General features: G+C 44.0%; 1 protein-coding gene across 2 annotated transcripts; it reads right to left on the bottom strand.

The window, feature by feature from the left end:
• Positions 1-1610: 1610 nt before the first annotated feature.
• On the bottom strand, positions 1611-25759 carry LOC117538307 (proline-rich protein 36-like). Of its 2 annotated transcripts, none has more exons than XM_034203907.1 (21): positions 25337-25759; positions 24641-24724; positions 23627-23677; positions 23502-23548; positions 23169-23241; positions 21782-21863; positions 21540-21702; positions 21085-21124; positions 20405-20510; positions 19855-19919; positions 16193-16296; positions 14616-14707; positions 14074-14257; positions 12176-12308; positions 11996-12064; positions 11154-11631; positions 5012-6850; positions 4869-4909; positions 3822-4323; positions 3332-3409; positions 1611-2931 (listed from the first exon to the last, which is right to left on the bottom strand). In XM_034203907.1, the coding sequence occupies exons 1-21, from the start codon at positions 25469-25471 to the stop codon at positions 2873-2875; spliced, it is 4425 nt and encodes a 1474-aa protein (XP_034059798.1). In that variant the 5' UTR covers positions 25472-25759; the 3' UTR covers positions 1611-2872. The 2 variants fall into 2 exon arrangements, with proteins under 2 accessions (XP_034059798.1, XP_034059799.1); XM_034203908.1 differs by having other exon boundaries at positions 11154-11628.
• Positions 25760-26361: the final 602 nt, after the last annotated feature.

Here is a 26361-nt window from a genome sequence, read left to right as displayed (position 1 = left end):
CTATATAAAACATGTCTGTGAAGTTTGTTTTTCAAAATACCAAACAGATCCTGCATTTTAGCCATGCCTCATTTCGCTCTATTTGCTCTTTTCCAGCCCTGTTTTTGCAGGGGCTGATTCTGGGACTTAGCTTTAATGCAAATGAGTTGCAGCTGACCACGACCCCCTGCAGGAGGGGGGAGCGTGCATTGAGATCAGCTGCTGGGCTGTCAGAAGAGGGGGAGGAAAAGAGATCTCCGTCCTCCGTGTTTTCTACTATGATTATATAGAGTCGTTATTCATTTGTTTTAAAGCTCAATAAATAACAAAGTAGCACTTTTCTAATTTTGTCCGGAAGATTTAAACTTTAACGGGCATGTTGACCGGCGAAAAAAATCTAACTGAAACTCTGCTGCACGGTCCCCTCGTTCCTTGGAAGAGGCGGAGAGATGGGTGTTTGTCATCTGCTGGTGGCAAACCGGAGAGAATTACAGCGAGGGAGGGATTGCATTGAATAACAGCAGCGGGAGCAAACGCTTGCCTCGGGGAGGGAGAAAAAGAGCCACAGCGGAGAATAATCAGAAGGGCAACCATGGCAACCATGCGCGGGAAGTCTTCTTCGCTGCTTTTTGGCAGACTACAGCGCCACTTACAGGCCTGGCATATGTACTACAGCGTCTCCAGCGCTTTCGAGCGGCAATGGCCGGCCGTGGCCCAACCCCACATTCCCCTGATAGGTGGAGAGTTGGCCAAATAGGCGGAGCTCCCCGTTTCTGACGTCAGAACAATTTCAAATCCGTATCAGCCCCGTTTTTAGAGGGTATGGAGGAAAAGAGAGAGGGTTGTGTTTTCTGACACTTGGTGAGTTCCCCGACACACATATTCATGTATAAAAGACGTACAAAAGTGCATTTTGCATGATAGGTCCCCTTTAAATATCTGCCACAACATAAGTAACCAGATCAAAGTAACATTACGTAGCCTAGAGTCCGCGGCACTGAGTGCAGACGTTGATGTGTCCCATTATTATTCATATCACATAATGTATCATATTTCCTTATCTGAGTCAGCTTCTTGAGCCGTATCTGGCCGTGCAACACTGTGTCACATACATACTTTCATGAAGTATGACGCTTCTCCATGTCTGTGATTGGTCAAAGGTCAAGTTTGGTAGGGTTAAGAGAAATCAAAGATATCCAGGATCTGTTGAACTTCAAGAAAGAACAGGTTGGGAACCATTGTTTTAAAACAAAGAAAATACGTAAAGAGACAAATGTCTTTTTTGAACGTTTCTTTCAGTTATTTTTAAAATACAACACTCGTCTTTTCTGATATTTTCAAAGTACTAGTATACTTGTTTTTCTCCCAAAACACAAGTATATCGATTTTCTCTCATATTTCCGACATACTAAAGCGTAGTTTGTTGAAAATATGATAGAAAACGACGAAGCAAAAGCCTATATTTATTTAGCGGGTGGACCAACATTGGCAAAAGTCAAGGTTCAGTTTGTTGAGGATACAGACAGACGAACTGAAAACACATTTCTAGTCCAACAAATATCCGTGCTTACAGCAAATTATAGTTTAAAACAACAAGTACTTTTCTTAAGAAACAAGGAGACGACACCACAAACTTTTAATCATTTATTTAACCGCATAGAAAAATCCAGCACAGACAACAACAGCCTTTTGTTCGGTACGTCAGTGCTTCTGAAACTGAAGATAGACAGACGATAAAAAGCAGCAAACGTAAGGCACTAAATCTCTACTGAGTGTTTAGAATTTATCATGAGAAAGAAAAATAAACCGAAAAACAAGACAAATGGAAACCCGCATCAACGAGACAAACGGACGATTAAAACAACATTTAAAGAAAGTCCGCAGAGCTTGTATTTGTCCGACTCTTCTAACCCGAGTCCTGAGGGATTTGATGAGGCCTTTTAAAGCTTCTCTTTGCTTCCAGCAGAAGTGCAACGCTAAACTTGGTTTATGCTTTTAGCTGAATTATTGTTTAAAGTTGTACGAGGCACTATAACAGATAGCGATCAGCCGTTTGTAGAAAGATAAAGCTGTGAAGCTATAACAAAAAGAGGGTTAGCTTAGCACAAAGACTGGGAACAGCTAGCCTGAAAAGAAAAGGAGAATATCCAGAGTACTGTCGTCCGATTGGCTGAAAACTAGTAACCTCTATCCAAGCCCCGCCCCCTGCGGGAGGAGCTAAACGGAACATAGTCAAACCCCGCCTCCGCCACGCATCATTATCTAGCTTAGCTTTGCACAAAGACTGGAAACAGTTGGATACTCAGAAAAAAAAATATTAAAAAAAATAAGAATGTCCAGTGTCCTGTCCTCTGATAGGCTGAGAACTAGTATCCTGTACTCTGGTTGGCTGAGAACCAGTATCTTCTCTCCCGGCCACGCATCCTTATCTAACTTAGCTTAGCACAAAGACTTGAAACAGGTGGAAACAGCTAGCATGGCTCTGAAAAGACGGGGGAAAAAGAAAAAGAATGTCCAGTGTCCTGTCCTCTGATTGGCTGAGAACTATTGTTGGCCCCGCCCCATGTGGGAGGAGTTAAACTGAACATAGTCAAACCCCGCCCCCACAACGCCTCCTTGTCTCCGTCGTTGCGCCCCCCTCCCTGAGTCATGGCCCCCCCTTCCTCTCCCCCCTCTCCAACTTCTCCCTCGCCCCCTGTGGTTTAAGGTCTGGGGTTTAAATGCCACCTCCCCCCATTGGTCCTCGGTGCTGCAGCCAACCGAAAGAGACTCCGCCATGGCAACGGTCGTCGGGCGTCCACTGGAACCCACGACTCCATAGGGCCACTTCCTGTTGCCGTGGTAACTGCGGGGCGTGTTGACGTTGTCCCCGGTGATCGTCGTCTTGGAGATGTCAAAGTGCGACGGAGAGCCGGGGTTTCTGGAGCCGTCGGGGTTCGAGAGCAACTTCATCTGAGAGGAGGATTACAATGTTATAAATACTAGCAAAACAAATGTAACTACTACGAGACATTATTTTACTATTAGAACACATCTTCTCTACTTTGACAAGGATTAACACATTTTACTACAACTACTACTAAGACTGTTACTACTACAACAACAACTACTACAACAACAACTACTACAACAACAACTACTACTTTTACTACAACTGTCCATAGTAATCTTCCTGTCACTATAAAGGGATGTAACAACTAAAACAAACGTAAAACAACAAATATTAATACTAGTGAAATGTTACAATTTGAACAAATATATATTAGGCCTCAAAGAAGAGTCACTGGTACGTGTTTTTACCACTAAATCAACTATTCCAGGTGTGAAATGGTAAATAAAACAGAGTACTCACTATAGGGTTGTTGTTGAGGGGGGGGGTCCACCAGCAGCACGGCTCGCTGCAGACTGTCTCCACGGTCCTTCTTATGGCCTGATGGGAAACATTAAAAATACTAGACGTTAGCATCAAAAGAATAACAGTTTGAAGACTACATTACCCAGAAACCCTTTGTGCTGTTGCTTAATAATTAACACCAAACATTAAGGGATTCTCAACATTGTTTTTAGACTTATAAACTGACTTATAGACTGAACATTTACTCAAGTACTGTGTTTAAGTATTTTGGGTAACGTGAGCAAAACTCCTGTATGTGTCGTCTAATGCCAAGAACAGAATAATATAATATCCTTTAAATATAATTCTACTTTGTATACTTGAGTACATTTAGCTGATAATACTTTTACTTCAGTAACATTTTGAAGTTGTAATAGAGTATGTTGAGAGTGCAGTAATAGTACTTTTACTTCAGTAAGGATGTGAGTACCACCTCTGATAAACGTACCATATCCAGAAACCACCACTTGTATGTTGGGGTTAGCATTAGCCACGTTAGCAGCAGCCGGACCCTCCAGAGGAGCAGGGACTCGGCACGGACCCTGGCCCTGGATTTTGTCTCCGTTTGTGGGTTGACGCTGCTCTGTGACCCCCTGGAGCTCCTCCGATGGGGGGGTCTGGTGAGAGGAGGGGGGGTACGGAGGGTAGGGTTGGGGGTAACCCTGACCCCGATATGATGCATTCTGGGGGGGATAAGCGTGCGTGAAGCTGGGGTTTCTGGGTAGGGGAACCTGGTGTTGTTGCCATTGTTGTTGTTGGTGTTGGGGAGGGGGAATGGAGGCTGGAGAGGGAGGAAAGGGAGGCTGAAGAGGGTAGGTTTCCTGGGGTCTGGAGGGGGGGAACTGGGGGGGAGGAGAGGGGGAGGGGGAGGGAGGTTTGGGGTTCAGCTGGTAGGTTTGTTGAAGGGGAAGGAGGTATAAGTAGGGGGGGCACAGGGGGTGGGAGTAGGCCTGCAGAGAGAGAGGAGGGGTCAGAGTCTGTGTTCAGTACCAAAAGAAAGCTTGTTTAGAATTTGATTAACTCAGAAAATAAAACCCTCTCTCTTTTCCTTCGTACCCAGATCTCTAAAAACGGGGCTACAACGGAGCTGATCCAGATTTGCGTCCAATATGACGTCATTACTAAAATGTGGGCGGGCTTTACCCCCACGGGCAATCAGAAACGTTGCTGTCAGAAACAATGAGACGTGTTTTGGACGTAATATGGTCGGTGTTTACATTAGCATGCTAACACTCAGAGCTAACCTGTACTGGAGAGCATGTGTGGTGTTTGTTTTTTTTTCAAGCTACTGACCCAGAATCAGCATTTTTCTAACAGGGCTGAAATAGAGGGATATGAGGCATGGCTAAAATGCATGATCTGTTTGGTATTTTTTGCAAAACACTTCATAGACATGTTTTTATATATATCTGAGAGCCATATGTCTTAAACTTGTGTAATCAGAGACCTTCAATATTGACGCTGTTGCAGTGACATGTTTATTCTGTTGACTCACCTTGATGCCCAAGTTGAAGAAAAACTTCAGGATGTTGACATCTGCGGAAAAAAATAATCAGAAATAATCTTTAACGCGTCGGAGCCGGTGTGAAAGATGTGATTTAGGGAAGTTTGTTTTATACAAAACACACATCTGCTCACCTTTAGGAAGATCCTCCCCCGTTCTGCTGGAGGAGAGGGGGGGAGTCGGAGCCGGATCTCCCGTCTCCCCCTCGGGGAAGCCGGGGTACAGAGGGTCCTCGTAGATATGGGAGTACTGGAAGGGGTGAGGAGCGGGAGGGAGAGAGGAGTCTGGGTGAGACTGGGAGGGAGGGGGAGGAAGATGAGGGTGAGGAGGGGGAGTTTGAGAAGAGGGGTGAGAGACAATATGAGAAGGAGACTCTGGGTGAGAATGAGGAGGTAAAGAGTGAAGCTGGGGGTGAGGAAAGGGAGTTTGGGAGAAAGGGAGAGAAGCTTGTGGGTGAGAAAAGGGAGCAAGAGGAGAGTCTGAATGAGGCTGGAAGTACTGGGAGGGGTGAGGAAGATGTGGGTGAGGAGAGGGAGAGTGAGTTTGGGAGGGAGGGAGAGAAGGTTGTGGGTGAGAGTCTAAGTGAGACTGGAAGTACTGGGAGGGATGAGGAGGGGGAGAGGGGTGAGACTGGGAGGGAAGGAGAGAAGGTTGAGGGTGAGAAAAGGGGTGAGAGTCTGAGTGAGACTGGGAGTAATGGGAGGGGGGAGGAAAGGAGTGAGGAGAGGGAGACGGAGAGTGAGTTTGAGAGGGAGGGAGAGAAGGGTGAGAGTCTGAGTGAGACTGGGAGTAATGGGAGGGGGGAGGAGGGTGAGAGATAGTATGAGAAAGAGACTCTGGGTGAAACTGGGTGAGGGAGAGAGAAGGTGCAGACTGGGAGTAATGGGAGGGGTGAGGAAAGGGGTGAGGAGAGGGAGAAGGAGAGTGCGTTTGGGTGGGAGGGTGAGGAAGATTTGGGTGAGAAAAAGGAGCAAGAGGAGAGGGGTGAGAGTCAGAGTGAGACTGGGAGTAATGGGAGGGGGGAGGAGGGGGAGAAAGAGACTCTGGGTGAGACTGAGGAGGAAAAGAGTGAAGCTGGGGGTGAGGAAAAGGGTGAGGAAGGTGAGAGGGATGGGGTGGATTCTGGGAGGTAGAGAGAGAGGGGTGAGGATGGGTGAGAGAGGAAGAGACAGGAAGTGGGGTGTGGGAGATAATGGGAGGGAGAGAGGACAGGGACTGGGAGAGATCAGACTGGGAGCTGGGGAGATACTGGAGGGTTTGGGGGAGAGAAGTCTGGGTTTGGGGGAGATACTGGAGGGTTTGGGGGAGAGAAGTCTGAGTTTCTGGGAGAGAAGTTTGGGTTTGGGGGAGATACTGGAGGGTTTGGGGGAGAGAAGTCTGAGTTTCTGGGAGAGAAGTCTGGGTTTGGGGGAGATACTGGAGGGTTTGGGGGAGAGAAGTCTGAGTTTCTGGGAGAGAAGTCTGGGTTTGGGGGAGATACTGGAGGGTTTGGGGGAGAGAAGTCTGAGTTTCTGGGAGAGAAGTTTGGGTTTGGGGGAGATACTGGAGGGTTTGGGGGAAGGAAGAAGTCTGGGTTCGGGGGAGAGAAGTCTGAGTTTGGGGGAGAGAAGTTTGGGGGAGAGAAGTCTGAGTTTGGGGGAGAGAAGTCTGGTTTTGGGGGAGAGAAGAAGTCTGGGTTTGGGGGAGAGAAGAAGTCTGGGTTTGGGGGAGAGAAGAAGTCTGGGTTTGGGGGAGAGAAGAAGTCTGGGTTTGGGGGAGAGAAGAAGTCTGGGTTTGGGGGAGAGAAGAAGTCTGAGTTCGGGGGAGAGAAGTCTGGGTTTGGGGGAGAGAAGTCTGAGTTTGGGGGAGAGAAGAAGTCTGGGTTTGGGGGAGAGAAGTCTGGGTTTGGGGGAGAGAAGTCTGGGGGAGAGAAGTCTGGGTTCGGGGGAGGATCTGTGATGCGTTCAGGAGCCCTCCGAGATTTGGAAGAGAATCTGAAAAGAGAAAAAATCTGAGTCAGAAAACATGAAAAATATATTGAAATACGTTTAGAGCAAAGAGGAGATAAATGAAAAGACTACATATTAAACAAAGTCTAATAAATACTCAAGATAATAAAAGAGAGGTGACATTAAGATTCTGAGATGGACCAATCAAACAATGACTAGTTTTACTTTTGGTACTTTAACTATATTTTGATGATGATACTTTTCTACTTTTACTTGAGGAACATTTTGACTCAAGTACAAGATCTGAGTACTTCTACTTTTACTCAAGCACAAGATCTGAGTACTTCTATTTTGACTCAAGTACAAGATCTGAGTACTTCTACTTTTACTCAAGTACAAGATCTGAGTACTTCTACTTTTACTCAAGTACAAGATCTGAGTACTTCTACTTTTACTCAAGTACAAGATCTGAGTACTTCTACTTTTACTCAAGAACAAGATCTGAGTACTTCTACTTTTACTCAAGTAGTAGGAGAAGACGACAGCCTTCACGTGGCCTCCTCTGTGAGTAGCAAGAGATGGTGCAAGACCAACTTGCGAAACGAATGTCACCAACCAAACGTCGAGCTGGTAGCCCTAGGAACGGAGGACGGGCAGTCATCCCGACCGTCGATAACCGAGGCCGGGCAGTGCTTCAACTCAATGTCGAGGGCCTAACCACCGCCAAACTCGAGGTTGTGCGTCACCTGGCTGATTCCAATGGGGCAGCGGCTGTGCTCCTGCAGGAGACGCACTGCACATCCGGTAACACCCTTAAGATCCCTGGGTTCCATCTCGCTGGGTCCATCCACAGCAAGCAACACGGTGTGGCAACCTTCGCCAGGACTGAAATAAGCTGGTCAGCCAGTAGCCAATCCCCACCAGGCACTAACATCGAGTGGCTGGTTACTAAAATCCAGGAAACATCAGTCATCAACGTATACAAGCCCCCACCATGAGAGCTGTCTGCGACGTCACTCCCGTCAGTAACTGCACCCGCCATCTATGCAGGGGACTTCAACTGTCAGCACACAGACTTGGGTTACAAACACACAACACTGATGCCTTGCTACTGTACGACCCCAAGGAGCCTTCAACCTTCTTCTCTGCACGCTGGAACACCTCCACCAACCCGGACCTGGGCTTCGCCATCTGCCGCAGTAACGACCCGAAACCGGAAAGACGCGCCCTGGACAGGTTTCCCCGCTCACATCACCGACCGGCCATCATTACAATTCCAGCACTGGTGCAACCGGTACCAGGGAAACCTGTCAAACGATGGAACTTTCGAAAGGCCAACTGGGAGTCGTTTGTTGAGGAGATGGCAAGAAGGTCAGCTGGTCTGCCAGACCCAGAGGCAGTCAACGCGGACGCGGCCTACGCAGCCTACTGCGGGGTCCTCCTGGGTGCGGCAAAGAAGACCATTCCACGTGGCTATAACAGGAACTACATCCCGGGTTGGGACGAGGAGTGCAGCCGTCTTCTGTGTGACCACCAGAGGGCTAGCTCCAGAGAAGAGGTGGACGTGACTGCAACAGCACTGCTCCAGAGGCTGGACGTCACCCGCAGGACCAGATGGACAGAAGTTGTCGAATCAATCGACTTCACCCACTCTAGTCGTAAGGCGTGGCAGACCATCAACCAGCTTACAGGCAGAAATACAACGCCCCCCAGGTGCCCAGTCACAGCTGATGCCATCACATCTCAGCCCATGAAGAACGGCCGCTTCCCAGACGCAGACAAAGACTTCGCCTGACTGACATCGCGTGAGGTGTCTTCCATCTTGGGAGCGGACAGTGTCGATTCCAACCTCTCAGGAGACTTTACAGCAGAGGAACTCAGTGAGGCCATAAGTAAGCTCAAGCCAGGCAAATCTCCGGGCCGCGACAACATCCACCCGGAGTTCGTCACCCCCCAGAGCACAACAACATCTGGCTGGCTCTGTGCATTCTTCTCGTCGTGCTACCGGAGGGCAAAGCTCCCAAAGACCTGGCACCGCGCCTCCGTCATAGCTCTGCCGAAGCCAAATAAACCTGGGGACGGTTCTCTCGCCGATGCTGTTCAACATATATGTACACGACCTACCTGACACATCATCCAGAAAGTACGGCTATGCAGACGATCTAGCCATCATGCTGAGACCAACCAACATGGAAGGCGATGGAAGATGGCCTTAACGACGACATGGGCACCCTGGTAGCATACTTTCAAAGGTGGCGTCTACAGCTCAACATCGGAAACACAGTAGCAGCGGCATACCATCTTAGCACCAGAGAAGCTAGGAGGGAACTTGAGGTGCGCCCCAATAACAAACATCTGGAGGTCCAGCAAGCCCAGAAGTACCTCGGCGTGCGTCTGGATCGGACACTGTCCTTCAAACAACACCTTGAAGAAGTCAAAGCCAAGGTAACATCAAGGGTCGCGCTGATCCGCCGCCTCGCTGGAACAACCTGCACTTATGGCGCATTTCCACTGCAACGGGGTAGCCCCGTTTAAGCGTCCCTAAGCGTCCTTGCTCAGGCCTCGGGCTGCCTCGCTGGCCGTCCGAGGCCGTGGCGCATTTCCATTACAGTTTAGGACCTGGGGTAGCAACGCAGTGTAGGCGGGGCGATCGGCTTTGTTTTTGTTCACATTTCGAGTTGTTCCGTCGAGCTCCCGCTGGATGTGATCATCCCCAATGAGATGAAGGAACGTCATCACCTCCTCGGTCGACCACGGTGTGCTTTTCTTATTAGACGTAGCCATTTTGTTGCTCCTCCGTTTACAAAATGCTGTTTATAAAAATGCTGCAAGCTTGCTTCTAAATATATATGCGACGCTAGGGATGAACTCGCGCGCAATCTTGTGACGATTCTCTCTGACCAATCAGCAGTCGAGAGTGTTGACGTCACTAGTTCAGCCCTGGCCCTGGTCTGAGGGAACCACGATTTTATGAGGCCGGAAAAAGAGGGAAAAAGTACCCACTAGCCGGTACTAGGCTATATGGAAACGCCACCAAAAACTGGCCTGGCCGCTTGAGGACGGTTAAGGACGCTTAAACGGGGCTACCCGCTGCAGTGGAAATGCGCCATAAGATGCTGCGATTATCAACCCAAGTCCTGGTCTTCTCTGCTGCGGAATACTGCGCCCCAGCATGGAGCAGAAGCCCTCACGCAAGTAAGGTTGACGTGGTCATCAACAACGCCCTCCGGATTATAACTGGATGCTTGAAGCCTACCCCTGTGTCCCTCTTGCCAGTCCTCGTAGGAATAGTTCCGGCCGGCCTCCGACGGGAGGCTGCCACCCTCTTCCTGGCCAAGAAAGCCCAAAAGCATGACTGGCACATCCTGCATAACACGACAACGACAGCAGCGTCTCTAAGTAGGCTCAAGTCCTGCCTCCCCTACAACAAGGCAGCACAAGAGATGCTCAATTCCACCTCTGTGGACCTCTCCAGAGATGCATGGTTGGCGGCTGCTTGGAAGCAGGAGTGGGAGCTAGCCGGGCCCTCCCGCATCCATAGCAGGAGACGACCTACCACGCCGGCAATGGACCACACTAAACCTACAAACTGGGGTCGGTCGCTTCAAAACATCAATGAAGAAGCGGGGCCTGGCAGGCAGTGCTACATGCGAGTGCGGTGACCCTAGACCAGCCTCTGAAGCCAGCCTCTTCGACTTAGGACTCGAGATGCGGGCATGGCTACACGACACCGAGTTGGACCTCTGACGTTACACGAAAGAAGAAGTACAAGATCTGAGTACTTCTCCCACCTCTGATTATTTGTATGTTGTGTACTAGATTATACATACATATACACACAGATTATACTTATGGTATTGTATGTGATTACTAAACACTTCTACTTTGTAGACAAGTTGACATGTACGCACCTAAATGCTGCGGAACAATAAGAATATTAATTGAAATAAATATATTAAAAAAAGAGAATGAGATAATTAACCTTCAATAATATAAAATAATAATAAACATAAATTAATATTATTTAAAGAGTTCACTGGACAGTTTTTTAAATATTAAATATCGCATTTGTGTGTTAAATATAAGTGAGAGTATTTTTACACATTTATGTACAATTTACTTTCTATAACAAATATTTTAAAAGTAAAAAATGTTAAAGGCATGTTTACACTCAATTCTGATGGTTTAGTTTTTAATTTAAGGCCATACAGTTACTGAATGCATCATTTTGACCATACAATATCTGAGTACTTCTACTTTTACTACAATATCTGAGTACTTCTACTACAACAAAGTATTTCAAACATCATTTTTACTTTTTGGGATCAATAATATAAATGAATCTTACTTTGAGCTGAAGCTGATGGAGCATCGTTTGCAGCCTGATGGGGGAGAGAGGGGGAGAAGAAGGAGGGAGGACTGGGAGCGATGGGAGCGATGAAGGTGGGAGGAGGTAGAGGAAGGGAGGAGGGTTTAGGAGGTGAGGAAAGGATGGAGGGGGAGGCAGAAGGGAGAGAAGGGGGGAGGAAGAGGGTGGCAGAGGAGGGGAGAGAAGGGGGGAGGAAGAGGGTGGCAGAGGAGGGGACGGAGGGAGGAGAGGGGGAGGTTGTTTTCTCAGTTTTCTCAACACAGGAAGTGGTTGTTTTCTCCGTGGCGGCCATCTTTAAATGGGGCGTTGAAGCCTTGATGGAGCCGAGCCGGGCTGGAGGGTTTGGGTCAGCAGAGGGTGTAGAAGTATTTGAAGTAGTAGTATTTGTAGAAGGAGATGCTAAAGGAGGAGTGGTGGATTTGGGTCGTTCTCCAGCAACGTCTTCCACAGGACTCTTCTAGAAAAACACAAACGAATATTTAGAGTTTTTATGAATTAAATACACATGTTTTTGATTTTTTAAATGGTTTCAGACTTTATACGAATCAACATCATGATGAAGGTTTCTCAGCATTCTTTTTAAACTGTGTACCTGAAATAAATTACAGCGAAACATGTTTATGTTGGGGTCTTAACGCCGAAGCAAACAAGATGAATTTAATGCAAAATTAATGCTTTTAAACACAAGTTAGCCCTGGGTCAAACGAACATATCTAATCATCTAAAATAAACAATTTAAGAAAAGTGGATTTATTGACTCTAAAATGAGTAGTTTAACTGATTCTAGAGTTATGCTTTTGTGTCTAGAATAATTTACGTACCGTGTTGGTCCTCTGATATCTCTTCCTCTCGACTCCCTTCTTCTTCCCTCCATCAGCCGACGCCTGAGCCTGAGGAGGAAAGCAAATCATATAATAACAATATAACAGATTAATAATCACTAAAAACAGAAAGACTGCAGCTTTTCTTCTGACAGAGAACCAGCTTTCCCCCCGACTCACCCCCAGTGCCGGGAAGCTGTGTTCGTCTCTCAGCTGAATCTCCACTAACGCCACGTTCCTCTCCTCTTCCTCTCGAGCCAACCGCTGCGTCTCCGTCAGACCGAACGCCGCCTCCAGCGAGCTCACCGACTTCCTGTCAGGAAACACACACATGAGGGTCTTAGGACTCACGACAGGGTCTTAGGACTCACTACAGGGTCTTAGGACTCACTACAAGGTCTTAGGACTCACACCGACAGGGTCTTAGGACTCACGACAGGGTCTTAGGACTCACGACAGGGTCTTAGGACTCACACCGACTCACGACAGGGTCTTAGGACTCACGACAGGGTCTTAGGACTCACACCGACTCACGACAGGGTCTTAGGACTCACGACAGGGTCTTAGGACTCACAACGACTCACGACAGGGTCTTAGGACTCACGACAGGGTCTTAGGACTCATGACAGGGTCTTAGGACTCACAACGACTCACGACAGGGTCTTAGGACTCACGACAGGGTCTTAGGACTCATGACAGGGTCTTAGGACTCACGACAGGGTCTTAGGACTCACACCGACTCACGACAGGGTCTTAGGACTCACGACAGGGTCTTAGGACTCACACCGACTCATGACAGGGTCTTAGGACTCACGACAGGGTCTTAGGACTCATGACAGGGTCTTAGGCCTCACACCGACTCACGACAGGGTCTTAGGACTGATGACAGGGTCTTAGGACTCACACCGACTCATGACAGGGTCTTAGGACTCACGACAGGGTCTTAGGACTCATGACAGGGTCTTAGGACTCACACCGACTCACGACAGGGTCTTAGGACTCACGACAGGGTCTTAGGACTCACACCGACTCACGACAGGGTCTTAGGACTCACACCGACTCACGACAGGGTCTTAGGACTCATGACAGGGTCTTAGGACTCACACCGACTCACGACAGGGTCTTAGGACTCACACCGACTCACGACAGGGTCTTAGGACTCACGACAGGGTCTTAGGACTCACACCGACTCATGACAGGGTCTTAGGACTCACGACAGGGTCTTAGGACTCATGACAGGGTCTTAGGACTCACACCGACTCACGACAGGGTCTTAGGACTCACGACAGGGTCTTAGGACTCACACCGACTCATGACAGGGTCTTAGGACTCACACCGACTCACGACAGGGTCTTAGGACTGATGACAGGGTCTTAGGACTCACACCGACTCACGACAGGGTCTTAGGACTCACACCGACTCACGACAGGGTCTTAGGACTCACACCGACTCATGACAGGGTCTTAGGACTCACGACAGGGTCTTAGGACTCATGACAGGGTCTTAGGACTCACACCGACTCACGACAGGGTCTTAGGACTCACGACAGGGTCTTAGGACTCACGACAGGGTCTTAGGACTCATGACAGGGTCTTAGGACTCACACCGACTCACGACAGGGTCTTAGGACTCACGACAGGGTCTTAGGACTCACACCGACTCATGGCAGGGTCTTAGGACTCACGACAGGGTCTTAGGACTCATGACAGGGTCTTAGGACTCACACCGACAGGGTCTTAGGACTCACGACAGGGTCTTAGGATTCATGACAGGGTCTTAGGACTCACACCGACTCACGACAGGGTCTTAGGATTCATTTGTGTTTAAAATCATTAATATCCAAATGTTTTTGGATAAGAAAACACATGCTTGACTTTTGCGTGCTTCAATCTGCATCGCCCTCACGTTATCTACGTTATCCAAGTTTTTATCTCGTTGATCTGTTTTTTGTTTCAGTAATGCACGGCTGGGTTTGATGTCTTACAATGCTGACTCCTTTCCACTTGTTAAGACTCATGATGGTGACTGATATCAGGGTTTCATGACTCACTCCTGATCCTCCCTCTCCACACACTGACCTTGCAGCCTTGCTCTCGTCTACGGTGGCCTGCGGGGGCCATGAGTTTTGCTTTAACACACGCCCGATGGGGCCCGGTGCCGTCGTCTGGGAAACAGCAGAAGAAGAAGAAGAAGAAGAAGAAGAGGAGGGGGCTGCTGGGAGATGTTTGCCTCTCCCTCTGCCTCTCCCCCGCTCCTCCCAATCTGAGGGGGAGGAAGAGAGAGATATCAGTTTTAGTGAAAGATAAAGTGCATTTGAAGTATTTTCATTTGAGAATTCCTTAGTTTTTGTTAATGAATTGATAAAAAAACAAAAGACAGAGACCAGAACAATCTGAGTAATACATCATGTTTCTGTGTGTGTGTGTGAGAGAGAGAGAGAGAGAGAGAGAGAGAGAGAGAGAGAGAGAGAGAGAGAGAGAGAGAGAGAGAGTGTGTGTACAAAACAGAAACCCATGGATAATTTGGTAGGTGGTTGTTAGGTGTGTGCATTAGTTCAAGTAGGTCTTAGTTACAGACATGGTGAGAGTGTGTGTGTGTGTGTGTGTGTGTGTGTGTGTACCTCCGTGTCCGTTGCTCAGTCTCTTGTCTCGGTTCACCACGGTGCTCCAGCTGTTCTCCTCAAAGGGCCGCAGAGACATCAGAGGAACCTGTCTGCACACATTGAGCATTTTATTTAGCATTTTATACCAAATCCAATGTATTTTTTTTAATCCAATTCTTATTCTTAAGGGTGTTTTATTTTCCATCTTATTTTCAATTAGCTATGAAATTATAACTTTGTTTTTTATGGATTATTTTCTGCGTTATAAATCACTTCGTGCAGACATTTATCAGCAGATTAATCCATTATGAAAATGCACAAGTCCAAAAACAGTTTATACTCGATGTAGTACTTTAACTCCAGTATCCGAGTACTAATATGTAATATTCCATTCTTCACATACTTATGTATATATTAGTGCTGTCAAAATTATCGCGTTAACGGCGGTAATGAATTTTTTGAATTAATTGCGTTAAAATATTTAACGCATTTAACGCATGTGCAGAATGGCTCGCTCCATACATCCACCAGTGGCAGCGCCAGGGTATGGCTGGGGTAGGCTACACCCATACCAAGAAATGGCTTAGCCCCACCATGAAAAATGATGTTAAAGGAAGCAAAATAAAGTCTGCCAACTCGCGCGGAGTAAATTGCACAGACAGCAGTTAGTCAGATTGATTTCAGTAGCCACGGTTTTGAAAACTTTTGTCATGTAGTGATCGTCTTCTCAATAGAACATCTTTGATAATGTCTCCTGGCCAATCAGAACCAAGATAACGGCGTGGTGTTGTTGCAGGAAGTCCCGACGGAGAATACTTTTGCTGTAGTACAGGGGTGCACATAACTGGTACGCAGGTTATGTGCGTAATCTGAAATGCGTACCGTCACTTGTGTCACAAAGCGCATTTGCGTACCGACGTACTTGTGAAGCTTTTCCAGAAGGCGGTTAGATCACCGGACGACAGAGTCGGTCTCCGTGTGCACAGATAGGGCTGCTGTTAACGTCGGTCTGTACAACGGACTTGTGCCAAAACTACGCCAACCGGCTGCGGAGGGAGACTCTCTCTCTCCCCCCCTTCACTGGAGAACTGAGCTAAAACAGCTGATCACAACGTTCACACTCTGTGGTCACGAAGTACTCCACTAGCCGCCCCCCTCTGTCGACTTTCCTGAAGTACTCCCCGTTGATAGAAATCAACACGTAATGAATTAAGACCCCACGGTTTGATGATTGATAGGTGTGTGGGCTGTCTTTCATTTTGACACACAGAAAAATGTTATAATAAACATAGATACTTTATGTTAAATGGATATATCCGCCTTCTTTCATTTATCTTTCCATTCCCAACAATATACATAAAGAAATGGCATATTTTGGACATAGTTCGAATGGTGATTAATCTGATTAATTAATTTTTAAGCTGTGATTAATCTGATTAAACATTTTAATCGTTTGACAGCCCTAGTTTAAATATAATATTTTGCTTTACACTTTGTTACTGTACATTTGTAATTCAACATGTATATTTTCTACTCTCTTTGGGATCAATAAAGTACTTCTGATCCGATCTGACTTCCTCCATCCCATAACTTACTTCCTGAGTCCCAGCTCTTCGATGTGAACCGTCACTTTGTCGTTGTTGGGAGGAACTTCTTTAATGGTCGCGTTGTAGCTCCGCCCACCTGTCTCCAGACGAACCTACACACACACACACACACACACACATTTTAATATATACAAACACCTGAGGAAGCAGGGTTTAACGAAGGACCCTCAACCAGAGAGGGCCAAAGTACACACATCCTGTACTCAAGTAGAAGTACAGATACTCGTGTTTAGAAGTACTCTGGTGAAAGTAGAAGTACTGACTAAACTTCTTTACTCAAGTCAAAGTAAAGAGACTTTGAAGTGTACTTCAGTAGAAAGTACCCATAACTCCCAGCTGCTTTAAAGAGTACCTGACCTCCCTTTATATCAATAGAACAATAATGTCATTGTTAGCTAATGAATGTTTCCATGCTGAACAACGGCAACATGACAACGTTTCCATTGGTCCCTCTTCTTTAGAGAAGACCAGCAAATGATGGATACACGGATCGTGTTCAAATCAATAGGCACGCAATGACTCTAAAGAATAATGATCACGCATCAAACACACATTCAGACTAAAGGAACCAGCTGTTTGGGAAATGAGAGAAGTAGAAAGTACAGGTATTTGAGTTCAACATGTAAGAAGTAGAAAGTACAGGTATTTGTGTTCAACATGTAAGAAGTAGAAAGTACAGGTATTTGTGTTCAACATGTAAGAAGTAGAAAGTACAGGTATTTGGGTTCAACATGTAAGAAGTAGAAAGTACAGATATTTGAGTTCAACATGTAAGAAGTAGAAAGTACAGGTATTTGTGTTCAACATGTAAGAAGTAGAAAGTACAGGTATTTGTGTTCAACATGTGAGAAGTAGAAAGTACAGGTATTTGAGTTCAACATGTAAGAAGTAGAAAGTACAGGTATTTGAGTTCAACATGTAAGAAGTAGAAAGTACAGGTATTTGAGTTCAACATGTAAGAAGTAGAAAGTACAGGTATTTGTGTTCAACATGTAAGAAGTAGAAAGTACAGGTACTTGAGTTCAACATGTGAGAAGTAGAAAGTACAGGTATTTGTGTTCAACATGTAAGAAGTAGAAAGTACAGGTACTTGAGTTCAACATGTAAGAAGTAGAAAGTACAGGTATTTGGGTTCAACATGTAAGAAGTAGAAAGTACAGGTATTTGAGTTCAACATGTAAGAAGTAGAAAGTACAGGTATTTGTGTTCAACATGTAAGAAGTAGAAAGTACAGGTATTTGTGTTCAAAATGTAAGAAGTAGAAAGTACAGGTATTTGTGTTCAACATGTGAGAAGTAGAAAGTACAGGTATTTGGGTTCAACATGTAAGAAGTAGAAAGTACAGGTATTTGTGTTCAACATGTAAGAAGTAGAAAGTACAGGTATTTGAGTTCAACATGTAAGAAGTAGAAAGTGCAGGTATTTGTGTTCAACATGTAAGAAGTAGAAAGTACAGGTATTTGAGTTCAACATGTAAGAAGTAGAAAGTACAGGTATTTGAGTTCAACATGTGAGAAGTAGAAAGTACAGGTATTTGTGTTCAACATGTAAGAAGTAGAAAGTACAGGTATTTGAATTCAACATGTGAGAAGTAGAAAGTACAGGTATTTGAGTTCAACATGTAAGAAGTAGAAAGTACAGGTATTTGGGTTCAACATGTAAGAAGTAGAAAGTACAGGTATTTGAGTTCAACATGTAAGAAGTAGAAAGTACAGGTATTTGAGTTCAACATGTGAGAAGTAGAAAGTACAGGTATTTGTGTTCAACATGTAAGAAGTAGAAAGTACAGGTATTTGAGTTCAACATGTAAGAAGTAGAAAGTACAGGTATTTGAGTTCAACATGTAAGAAGTAGAAAGTACAGGTATTTGTGTTCAACATGTAAGAAGTAGAAAGTACAGGTATTTGAGTTCAACATGTAAGAAGTAGAAAGTACAGGTATTTGTGTTCAACATGTAAGAAGTAGAAAGTACAGGTATTTGAGTTCAACATGTAAGAAGTAGAAAGTACAGGTATTTGTGTTCAACATGTAAGAAGTAGAAAGTACAGGTATTTGAGTTCAACATGTAAGAAGTAGAAAGTACAGGTATTTGTGTTCAACATGTAAGAAGTAGAAAGTACAGGTATTTGTGTTCAACATGTAAGAAGTAGAAAGTACAGGTATTTGAGTTCAACATGTAAGAAGTAGAAAGTACAGGTATTTGTGTTCAACATGTAAGAAGTAGAAAGTACAGGCATTTGAGTTCAACATGTAAGAAGTAGAAAGTACAGGTATTTGAGTTCAACATGTAAGAAGTAGAAAGTACAGGTATTTGAGTTCAACATGTAAGAAGTAGAAAGTACAGGCATTTGAGTTCAACATGTAAGAAGTAGAAAGTACAGGTATTTGAGTTCAACATGTGAGAAGTAGAAAGTACAGGTATTTGTGTTCAACATGTAAGAAGTAGAAAGTACAGGTATTTGAGTTCAACATGTAAGAAGTAGAAAGTACAGGTATTTGTGTTCAACATGTAAGAAGTAGAAAGTACAGGTATTTGAGTTCAACATGTGAGAAGTAGAAAGTACAGGTATTTGAGTTCAACATGTAAGAAGTAGAAAGTACAGGTATTTGAGTTCAACATGTAAGAAGTAGAAAGTACAGGTATTTGTGTTCAACATGTAAGAAGTAGAAAGTACAGGTATTTGAGTTCAACATGTAAGAAGTAGAAAGTACAGGTATTTGAGTTCAACATGTAAGAAGTAGAAAGTACAGGTATTTGAGTTCAACATGTAAGAAGTAGAAAGTACAGGTATTTGTGTTCAACATGTAAGAAGTAGAAAGTACAGGTATTTGTGTTCAACATGTAAGAAGTAGAAAGTACAGGTATTTGAGTTCAACATGAGAGAAGTAGAAAGTACAGGTATTTGAGTTCAACATGTAAGAAGTAGAAAGTACAGGTATTTGAGTTCAACATGTAAGAAGTAGAAAGTACAGGTATTTGAGTTCAACATGAGAGAAGTAGAAAGTACAGGTATTTGTGTTCAACATGTAAGAAGTAGAAAGTACAGGTATTTGAGTTCAACATGTAAGAAGTAGAAAGTACAGGTATTTGAGTTCAACATGTGAGAAGTAGAAAGTACAGGTATTTGAGTTCAACATGAGAGAAGTAGAAAGTACAGGTATTTGAGTTCAACATGTAAGAAGTCAAAGTAAAAGGTCGTCAGGAAAATAAGAAGTGGAGTAAAGTACTGATACCAGAAACATGTACTTAAAGGTGGGGTAGGTCATTTTGGAGAAACCAGCTCGAGTGCGCTAGAATTTGAAAATACACAGCCGGAAGAAATCTGCCACTTCCTCACAGAGCCCCTCCTCCAACACACGAACGCGCACATGACCAATGAGGGCACGAGATGAGTTTGTGCACAGATGGAAGGCTGACAGGCAGGTAGGCCATCCAGTTACTTTAGCCGGCTCAGATGATTGGTCGTGCTTTTTACAGCGCCACAGCTTCAAAGCACTTCAGATATTCATTGCTATCGGGATGTTAAGAGCATTCCATGGAATATAACAACAAGTGTTTCTGAAGTGAATTACCTACCCCACCTTTAAGTACAGTAACGAAGGAGTTGTACTCCACTACTTCCCCCCTGGTCCCTGAACGCATCGCTCACCTGGCAGCGGTCTCCTGAAGTGAACTGCATCCCGGCAGCGATGCAGTAATCCCTCTTCTGTTGAGCTGAAAACACGTTTTAATCTTTAATCATTACTGTAATTAATCAAACATTTCATAGCTTAGTCTGTGCACACTACTCTGATTATTTATTGTGCCATATTTAGCTCAACATTAGGAGGATTTTATGCTAAATATACTGTTTTATTACTTTATATGCTTCGATATCATGACCTACTGATACTGAATACAACTCAATATATTTGCAGCTCGCATTGAGTTTAATTGTTCTAGTGTGGTTTAACCTTAATTTATCTCTACTTATTTATTTCTGTATTCTGCTGCAAAGTCATAAATATTAATGTTATTATATCCGTCTTTAAAGTTCACATTTTGCACTTCAATGCAGGAGAATCTTCATTCTCAAGGAGCTTCACGTGTAAACAGAGTTATTTATGTGTTTCCAGCTGAACTTTAAGGCATAATAAAGAAGACCATTCAGTGATTGTTGAGCAGCGTTAGCACGTTAGCTCAGAGTTAGCGTGCCTCACCTCTCTTGGTCTTGTGCCAGATGTCGTAGTCTACATTCCTGAAGAGAGTGGGGTTCAGTGAACGCCTCACGCGCTCAGGCAGCTGCTGACGGCCTCGCCCACGGCCCTACACACATACACAGAGAGAGAAATAGAAACAACCAGTTATTCACCGATCTCCAGGTGTGTGTGTGTGTGTGTGTGAGTGTGTGTCTGTGTATCAATGTGTCTCTGTGCGTGTGTATCTGTGTGTGCGTATGTGTGTGTGTGTGTGTGTGTCCGTGAGTGTGTGTGTGTGTGAGTGTGTGTGTGAGAGTGTGTCTGTGTGTGTGTCAATGTGTCTCTGTGCGTGTGTATCTGTGTGTGCGTATGTGTCTCTGTGTGTGTGTATATCTGTGTGTGTGTGTGTGTCTCTGTGTGTGTATATCTGTCTGTGTGTGTGTGTGTGTGTCTCTGTGTGTGTGTGTGTGTGTGTGTGAGAGTGTGTCTGTGTATCAATGTGTCTCTGTGTGTGTGTATCTGTCTGTGTGTATCTGTCTGTGTGTTTATGTCTCTGTCTGTGTGTTTATGTGTGTGTGTGTATCTGTCTGTGTGTATCTGTCTGTGTGTGTATGTCTGTGTGTGTGTGTGTGTGTGTGTGTGTGTGTGTGTGTGTGTGTGTGTGTGTGTGTGTGTGTGTGTGTGTGTGTGTCATTTCTCACCCTGTGTCTGGGAGCCGTTGTGCTCGTTCCATTCTCTACCCTGCGTCATAAAACACACACAGATTCATAGTTTGAAAGTCCTTTCCAGACACGTCACTGCAGTCAGAGTACTAACCCACACTGTCAACATGTCCTGCATCGAAAGGTTATTCAAGTTAAATACCAGAAACATGCTCTCAAAGTATTTTACATCAAAAATATTGTGCCGTAAACTGTTCACTAAGTTCAGGGAAAAGTACAATATACTTAATACAGAAATACTAAAGTACAGTACAAGTACTTTGAATGTGTTGTTCAAAAACAATACTTGACTAAGTAAACAAGAAAATAATAATAAATAATATTAAGAACAAATTATAATACTAAATAAATAATACAAATAAATACATTATAATAACAAATAATAAATAAATAATAATGAATCAAATAAATATTTGAGTATTCCCGCTTCCTACCAGAGCTCCTCCCCGGTGTCGGGCTCCGACTCGTCGCTGCTCGCACACAGTTTAATGATGTCGTCGCTCAGAATGTCTGAAGATCTGCCGCCTCGATTACAAGACCCCAGAGAGCCTCTGTCCACATTGAACACATCGTCGTACAGGAGCTCGTACAGGATGGCTGAGGAGAGACAGAGACAGGAAGGGTCACTTTACAGACCTTTAGAGAGACCCTGAACACATCGTCATACAACACTCACACTGGCAGAGAGCAGAGTCCTTGATCTGTCTGATGGGATACACGCTGTCGTAGTGATTCCCGTTCAGGAAACACAACCGCACCTGAGAGGAGACAAAGCGCTGTGAGAGACCACGTGCAGATTCAATTCACTCCCAGACTGCTGGAGAAGATGTGGAAATGCAAATCATTATCATGTTTTCTGGGACTGAGGTCTTTTGGAGAGAGATACATAATTCCTTAAAGCAGCGGTTTTATTTAAATTAAATAAATAATATTTCACATCAAAAGAAACAACAATGTTTTCACAAATCGTATTAAATAACCTGATGACAGAACTGTGAACAGACTAGCTGAAACTTTAACAAAATAAATAACTAATCATTAACCCGTGTTTGTATAATTACATAATTACATGTCACATGTTAGACGCTTTTATCCAAAGCGACTCACATACTCAACACTGAGGGCGATTCCCACAGGAGCACTTTGGGGTGAAGTGTCTCAGGGACACAACGACATGCTGACTGCAGTGGGGTTTGAACCTGTGACCCCCTGATCCCAACACCAACTCACAACCCACTGCCCCACACGCCTAATGAAGTTAACTCCGTGTGTTGCTGCTAGCATACATAACACCTGATGTGGAAACGTTACTCGTGGATGGGGCTGCAGAGCTGCTAGAAAGACAGTGGAACCCGGTGCATTCCTCCGTCTGGACGTGGAGCACTTTTGATAAATGTTTAGACAAATTGCTCGTGTTACCGCCCTCACATGCTAAACTCTTATTGCACTTTAGGTAACGGGCATCGAGACGGGTAAAGTTGAACCACATCGGAGCGCTTCTCTCCGCCATCTCCGCAGTGTGTGTACTGCCCCGCCCCCTCGCACACAGACGGGGGAGAGAGAGAGAGATCTCGTCTGGATTAGAAAGATCGAAAATACATCATAGACGCATTTTTTTTCAATACATAACATATATTTTTTAAATGTCTCCAGTACCGATAAAAAGACCAATAACGTTGGAGCTTAACGGCGCGTAACTCACACGTGATGACGTCACCAACGAATCGACGACTGAATTAGTTGGCAACTAATTTAGTCATCGATTTTAATCAATTAAGTCGATTAGTTATCGCACCCCTAATCCGCTCGTTGTAGCCCCGTGTTTAAAGATTTGGGTACGGAGGAAAAGAGAGAGGGTTTTATTTTCTGAAGCTGCGTGAGTTCCCCGACGCACCGGGGACACATTGATGTAGAAAAGACATCAACAAGTGCATTTTGCATGATAGGTCCCCTTTAAATGTTGTTACTATGTCTTGAAAAAACACTGTAATGTTTTGCTGCCAAATGTCAATAGAAAATATATTACAAAAAAGAAATAATGTGTATTTTTTGGATATTCTCACCTTGTCCTTGAAGTTGTTGTCTGTGATGTTGACCGCCTGTTTGCCCGGCTCCTGGAAGATCATAAAATCTCTCCTGCAGAACACAGAGACACAAATATACAGAAAGAGGGAGGCTGGTTTGAAACAGGCAGAAATATAAAGAAAATGATTGAATGTAGATCCACTGGCTGTAAAACTATTTTTCTTATTGGAGATGTAAAGAAAGAATAGCTTGAAATTCTAAATAATCCTCGTTTAATGTTAACTAACCGATCTGCTTATATTTGGAATATTTGGAAACACATCAAACAACAGTATTTCTAAATGTGTGTGGACAGTTGAGACGAGTCTTACTTGTACATGACAGCCAGAGCGTTGATCTCCACCTCGCCCACCCATTGCTGGAAGACACAACAATGGAAATTACAAAATAATCTTCTGAAATATAGAAAGAAATAAAAAAGGTATTTCTGAGTTACCTGTGGGTCCTGAAGCTTGAAGAGGTATTCCTCAAAGTCTCCTTCAATGAACTGCAACACAGGAGTTTTATTTTGAAATCCTTAAATACAGACATTTTAACAGAAATTCCACTTTTATTTTTGTCTTATTTAAATGTATTTTATTCTTTCTACTTGTGACCTTTTTTATTTGAAACGTCGTTTTGTAATCAACCTTTGTCTGCCTCTGTGTCTCTGTGAAATGTGTCAGAATCAGTTTGCCTGTGAGTTACAGGGAGCAGCAAAGCATTCTGGGTAATGTAGGCGAGGCGGTTATAGCAGCTTTTAGTTTCAGTTCCCGATCAAACTGAGTTGTGAAACAGAAACAGGAGGAAAAGTCGCTCACCTGATTATTTAGGATTCTTAGGTTCATATTTATTTAAACAAATCAATTAAAGTGTCATTTTATTCTAATGTTCTCTTGTTTAAGGGAAGCTGGTAATACTACTAATAATAATACTTATTTTCTATTTTTTTTAATATAATACTTATTTTTTTAAACAATAATTATTTACCGAAGCATTTAAAAGAAGATATTTACCAAATACAGTTTCTTTTAAATCATTTTAAATAAATGTACAGTAGCTCAGTATTTGTTCCTTTTAGAGTCATTTAAATACATGATGTGTTAAATAAGAATATGCATATTATCAAATCCAAAGCGACAACTTTGTAATGCTCTGAAGATTTGCAATAAATAACAACTTAATATGTTTTTCATTTAATTTAGAAACTGTTAAAAGGCCGAAGCTCTGTGATCAAATCCTTATCACACACACACACACACACACACACACACACACACACACACACACACACACACACACACACACACACACACACACACACACACACACACACACACACACACACACACACACACACACACACACACACACACACACACACACACACACACACACACACACACACACACACACACACACACACACACACACACACACACACACACACACACTTTAGATTATTACTCACGGCCTCGTAGCTCTCTCTGTTTTCCTTCAGGAACTCAACACACTTCGCCCGGACTTTAGTGTGAAGACTTTGGCAATGAAGCACCTAAACAAGTCAACAACAACAACAACAATGCAAACAATCAACAACACAGTGTTCTCAAAGCTGGTGAAGGTGCAGCTAGTCTGAAGTACTTTGTATTCTGCAGGGTAGCTGGTGGATTTACTCCAGGTGGAACTAAAGTCTGATTCAACACTTGATTATATTTACCATCATTCATCTGAGAAGAAACTAAAGGTATTAAATATATGTAGTGGAGTAAAAGTACACAGTAGCATAACATGGAAATACTCAAGTAAAGTACCTTAATTACAGTACTTGAGTAAATGTACTTAGTTACTTTACACTACTGCAAATAGTATAGAGAAATATAATGTTTTCATAACTATTTTCTGGAACTTCTTCACCATTAATCCACTTTACCTGCGTTACATTCAGAACTGCATTAACACAAGTTACAGATTCAGGTTTAAAGTTAATCAAAGTGAACTGTAAGCTTGTAAACTCTGCTGGTTGTCTTCATCCAGCTGCATTACAGACACATTTCCAGCCTGCTTTTAACCACAACAAACACACGCAGCCCAGTTGTTGTGTACCAGTTAGTGCTAAAGTGAAGCTAACATAAACTAGCCTCTTCTCCGGGTTTTACCCCCTCACCTGCTCGGCGACAGCCCGAAACAAACACGACCCGTCCTTGGCGATTTTCTTCCGATGCAGACCGATAGACTTCAGATAATCATCCATTAGTTTCTCTGCTCCTTTTTCCTCGTTGCTCTTCATGCTTCCTTCCATGCTAGCGGTTAGCCGCTAAAGCTAGCTGGCGGAATAACGCGTTTAAACAGCTAAATCTTAACGGTTAAAAGTTGTCAATATAAGCAGAAAATGAGTGTTAAATATCTACATCTGCGGTCTTACGAAGGACGAAGACGACTGAGGCGGATATTAGTTTCGATTTCCAGGAAGCCCTCTCATCATGGAGCGGGTTTACTGCCGTCCGTCAGAAAGTGAAAGTAGTGGAGTTAGCTCACATGCTAACACAAGCTCACAGGCTAACAACACACCCCCTCCTTCTTCTACGGAGTCAAGTTGGACAGAGCGCGCCAGAGCACTTCCGGTTTTTAACAAAGTAAGCCCAAATAAAATAAGAATGATTAACCAGTGGCAAAATAAATGTTATTGAATTAAAAGTATAATATTGGCTTTCTAAATGTAATAGAGTATAAGTTAGCAAACAATACAAATACACCATTTTATAAAGCACAAATACCTCAACATTGTTTTAAATAGCATTTTGCCACGTTTTTCAAAATAAAAGTCCCCCTGTCATACAGACACCGGGACTGACTACCAAAATAAAAGCTTGCACATTTCACAGACGATCATTAGAATAAAGAAGAGCTTATAATAGGAGCCGAGCCCATCTTGATTAAAACCACTCTTCACTGTGTGTGTTTTACTAGGTGTAAAGGTGGTGAATGTACACACTGTCACGTGATCCCAAGCCCCCACGTGGTCGATCAGAGGGGAAAAACATCAAGCTGAACAACGTGACCGGAAGCTGTTACGAAATCAAAGGAAAATGCTGCAGAAGAAGAGAAAGAGCGGGAAAATACAGATAGTAGTGTGCTACTTAGGTCATTATAATCGATAATACAGGTCTGTAGAAACATGTAACAATCTAA

This window comes from Gymnodraco acuticeps, unplaced genomic scaffold (genome assembly GCF_902827175.1).
Source record: "Gymnodraco acuticeps unplaced genomic scaffold, fGymAcu1.1, whole genome shotgun sequence".
In the NCBI taxonomy this organism is placed as follows: domain Eukaryota; kingdom Metazoa; phylum Chordata; class Actinopteri; order Perciformes; family Bathydraconidae; genus Gymnodraco; species Gymnodraco acuticeps.
The sequence above is the reverse complement of the archived record's forward strand: the minus strand, read 5'-3'. Positions and strand labels throughout refer to the sequence as shown.

Coding starts and splice junctions, on each gene's coding strand:
- LOC117538307 (XM_034203907.1), bottom strand. CDS start 25,471: ATGGAAGGAAGCATGAAGAGCAACGAGGAAAAAGGAGCAGAGAAACTA. Junction 23,678..24,640: donor ACAGAGAGAGCTACGAGGCC/GTGAGTAATAAT, acceptor CCTGTGTTGCAG/TTCATTGAAGGAGACTTTGA. Junction 16,297..19,854: donor CTTCAGGAGACCGCTGCCAG/GTGAGCGATGCG, acceptor GTGTGTGTGTAG/GTTCGTCTGGAGACAGGTGG.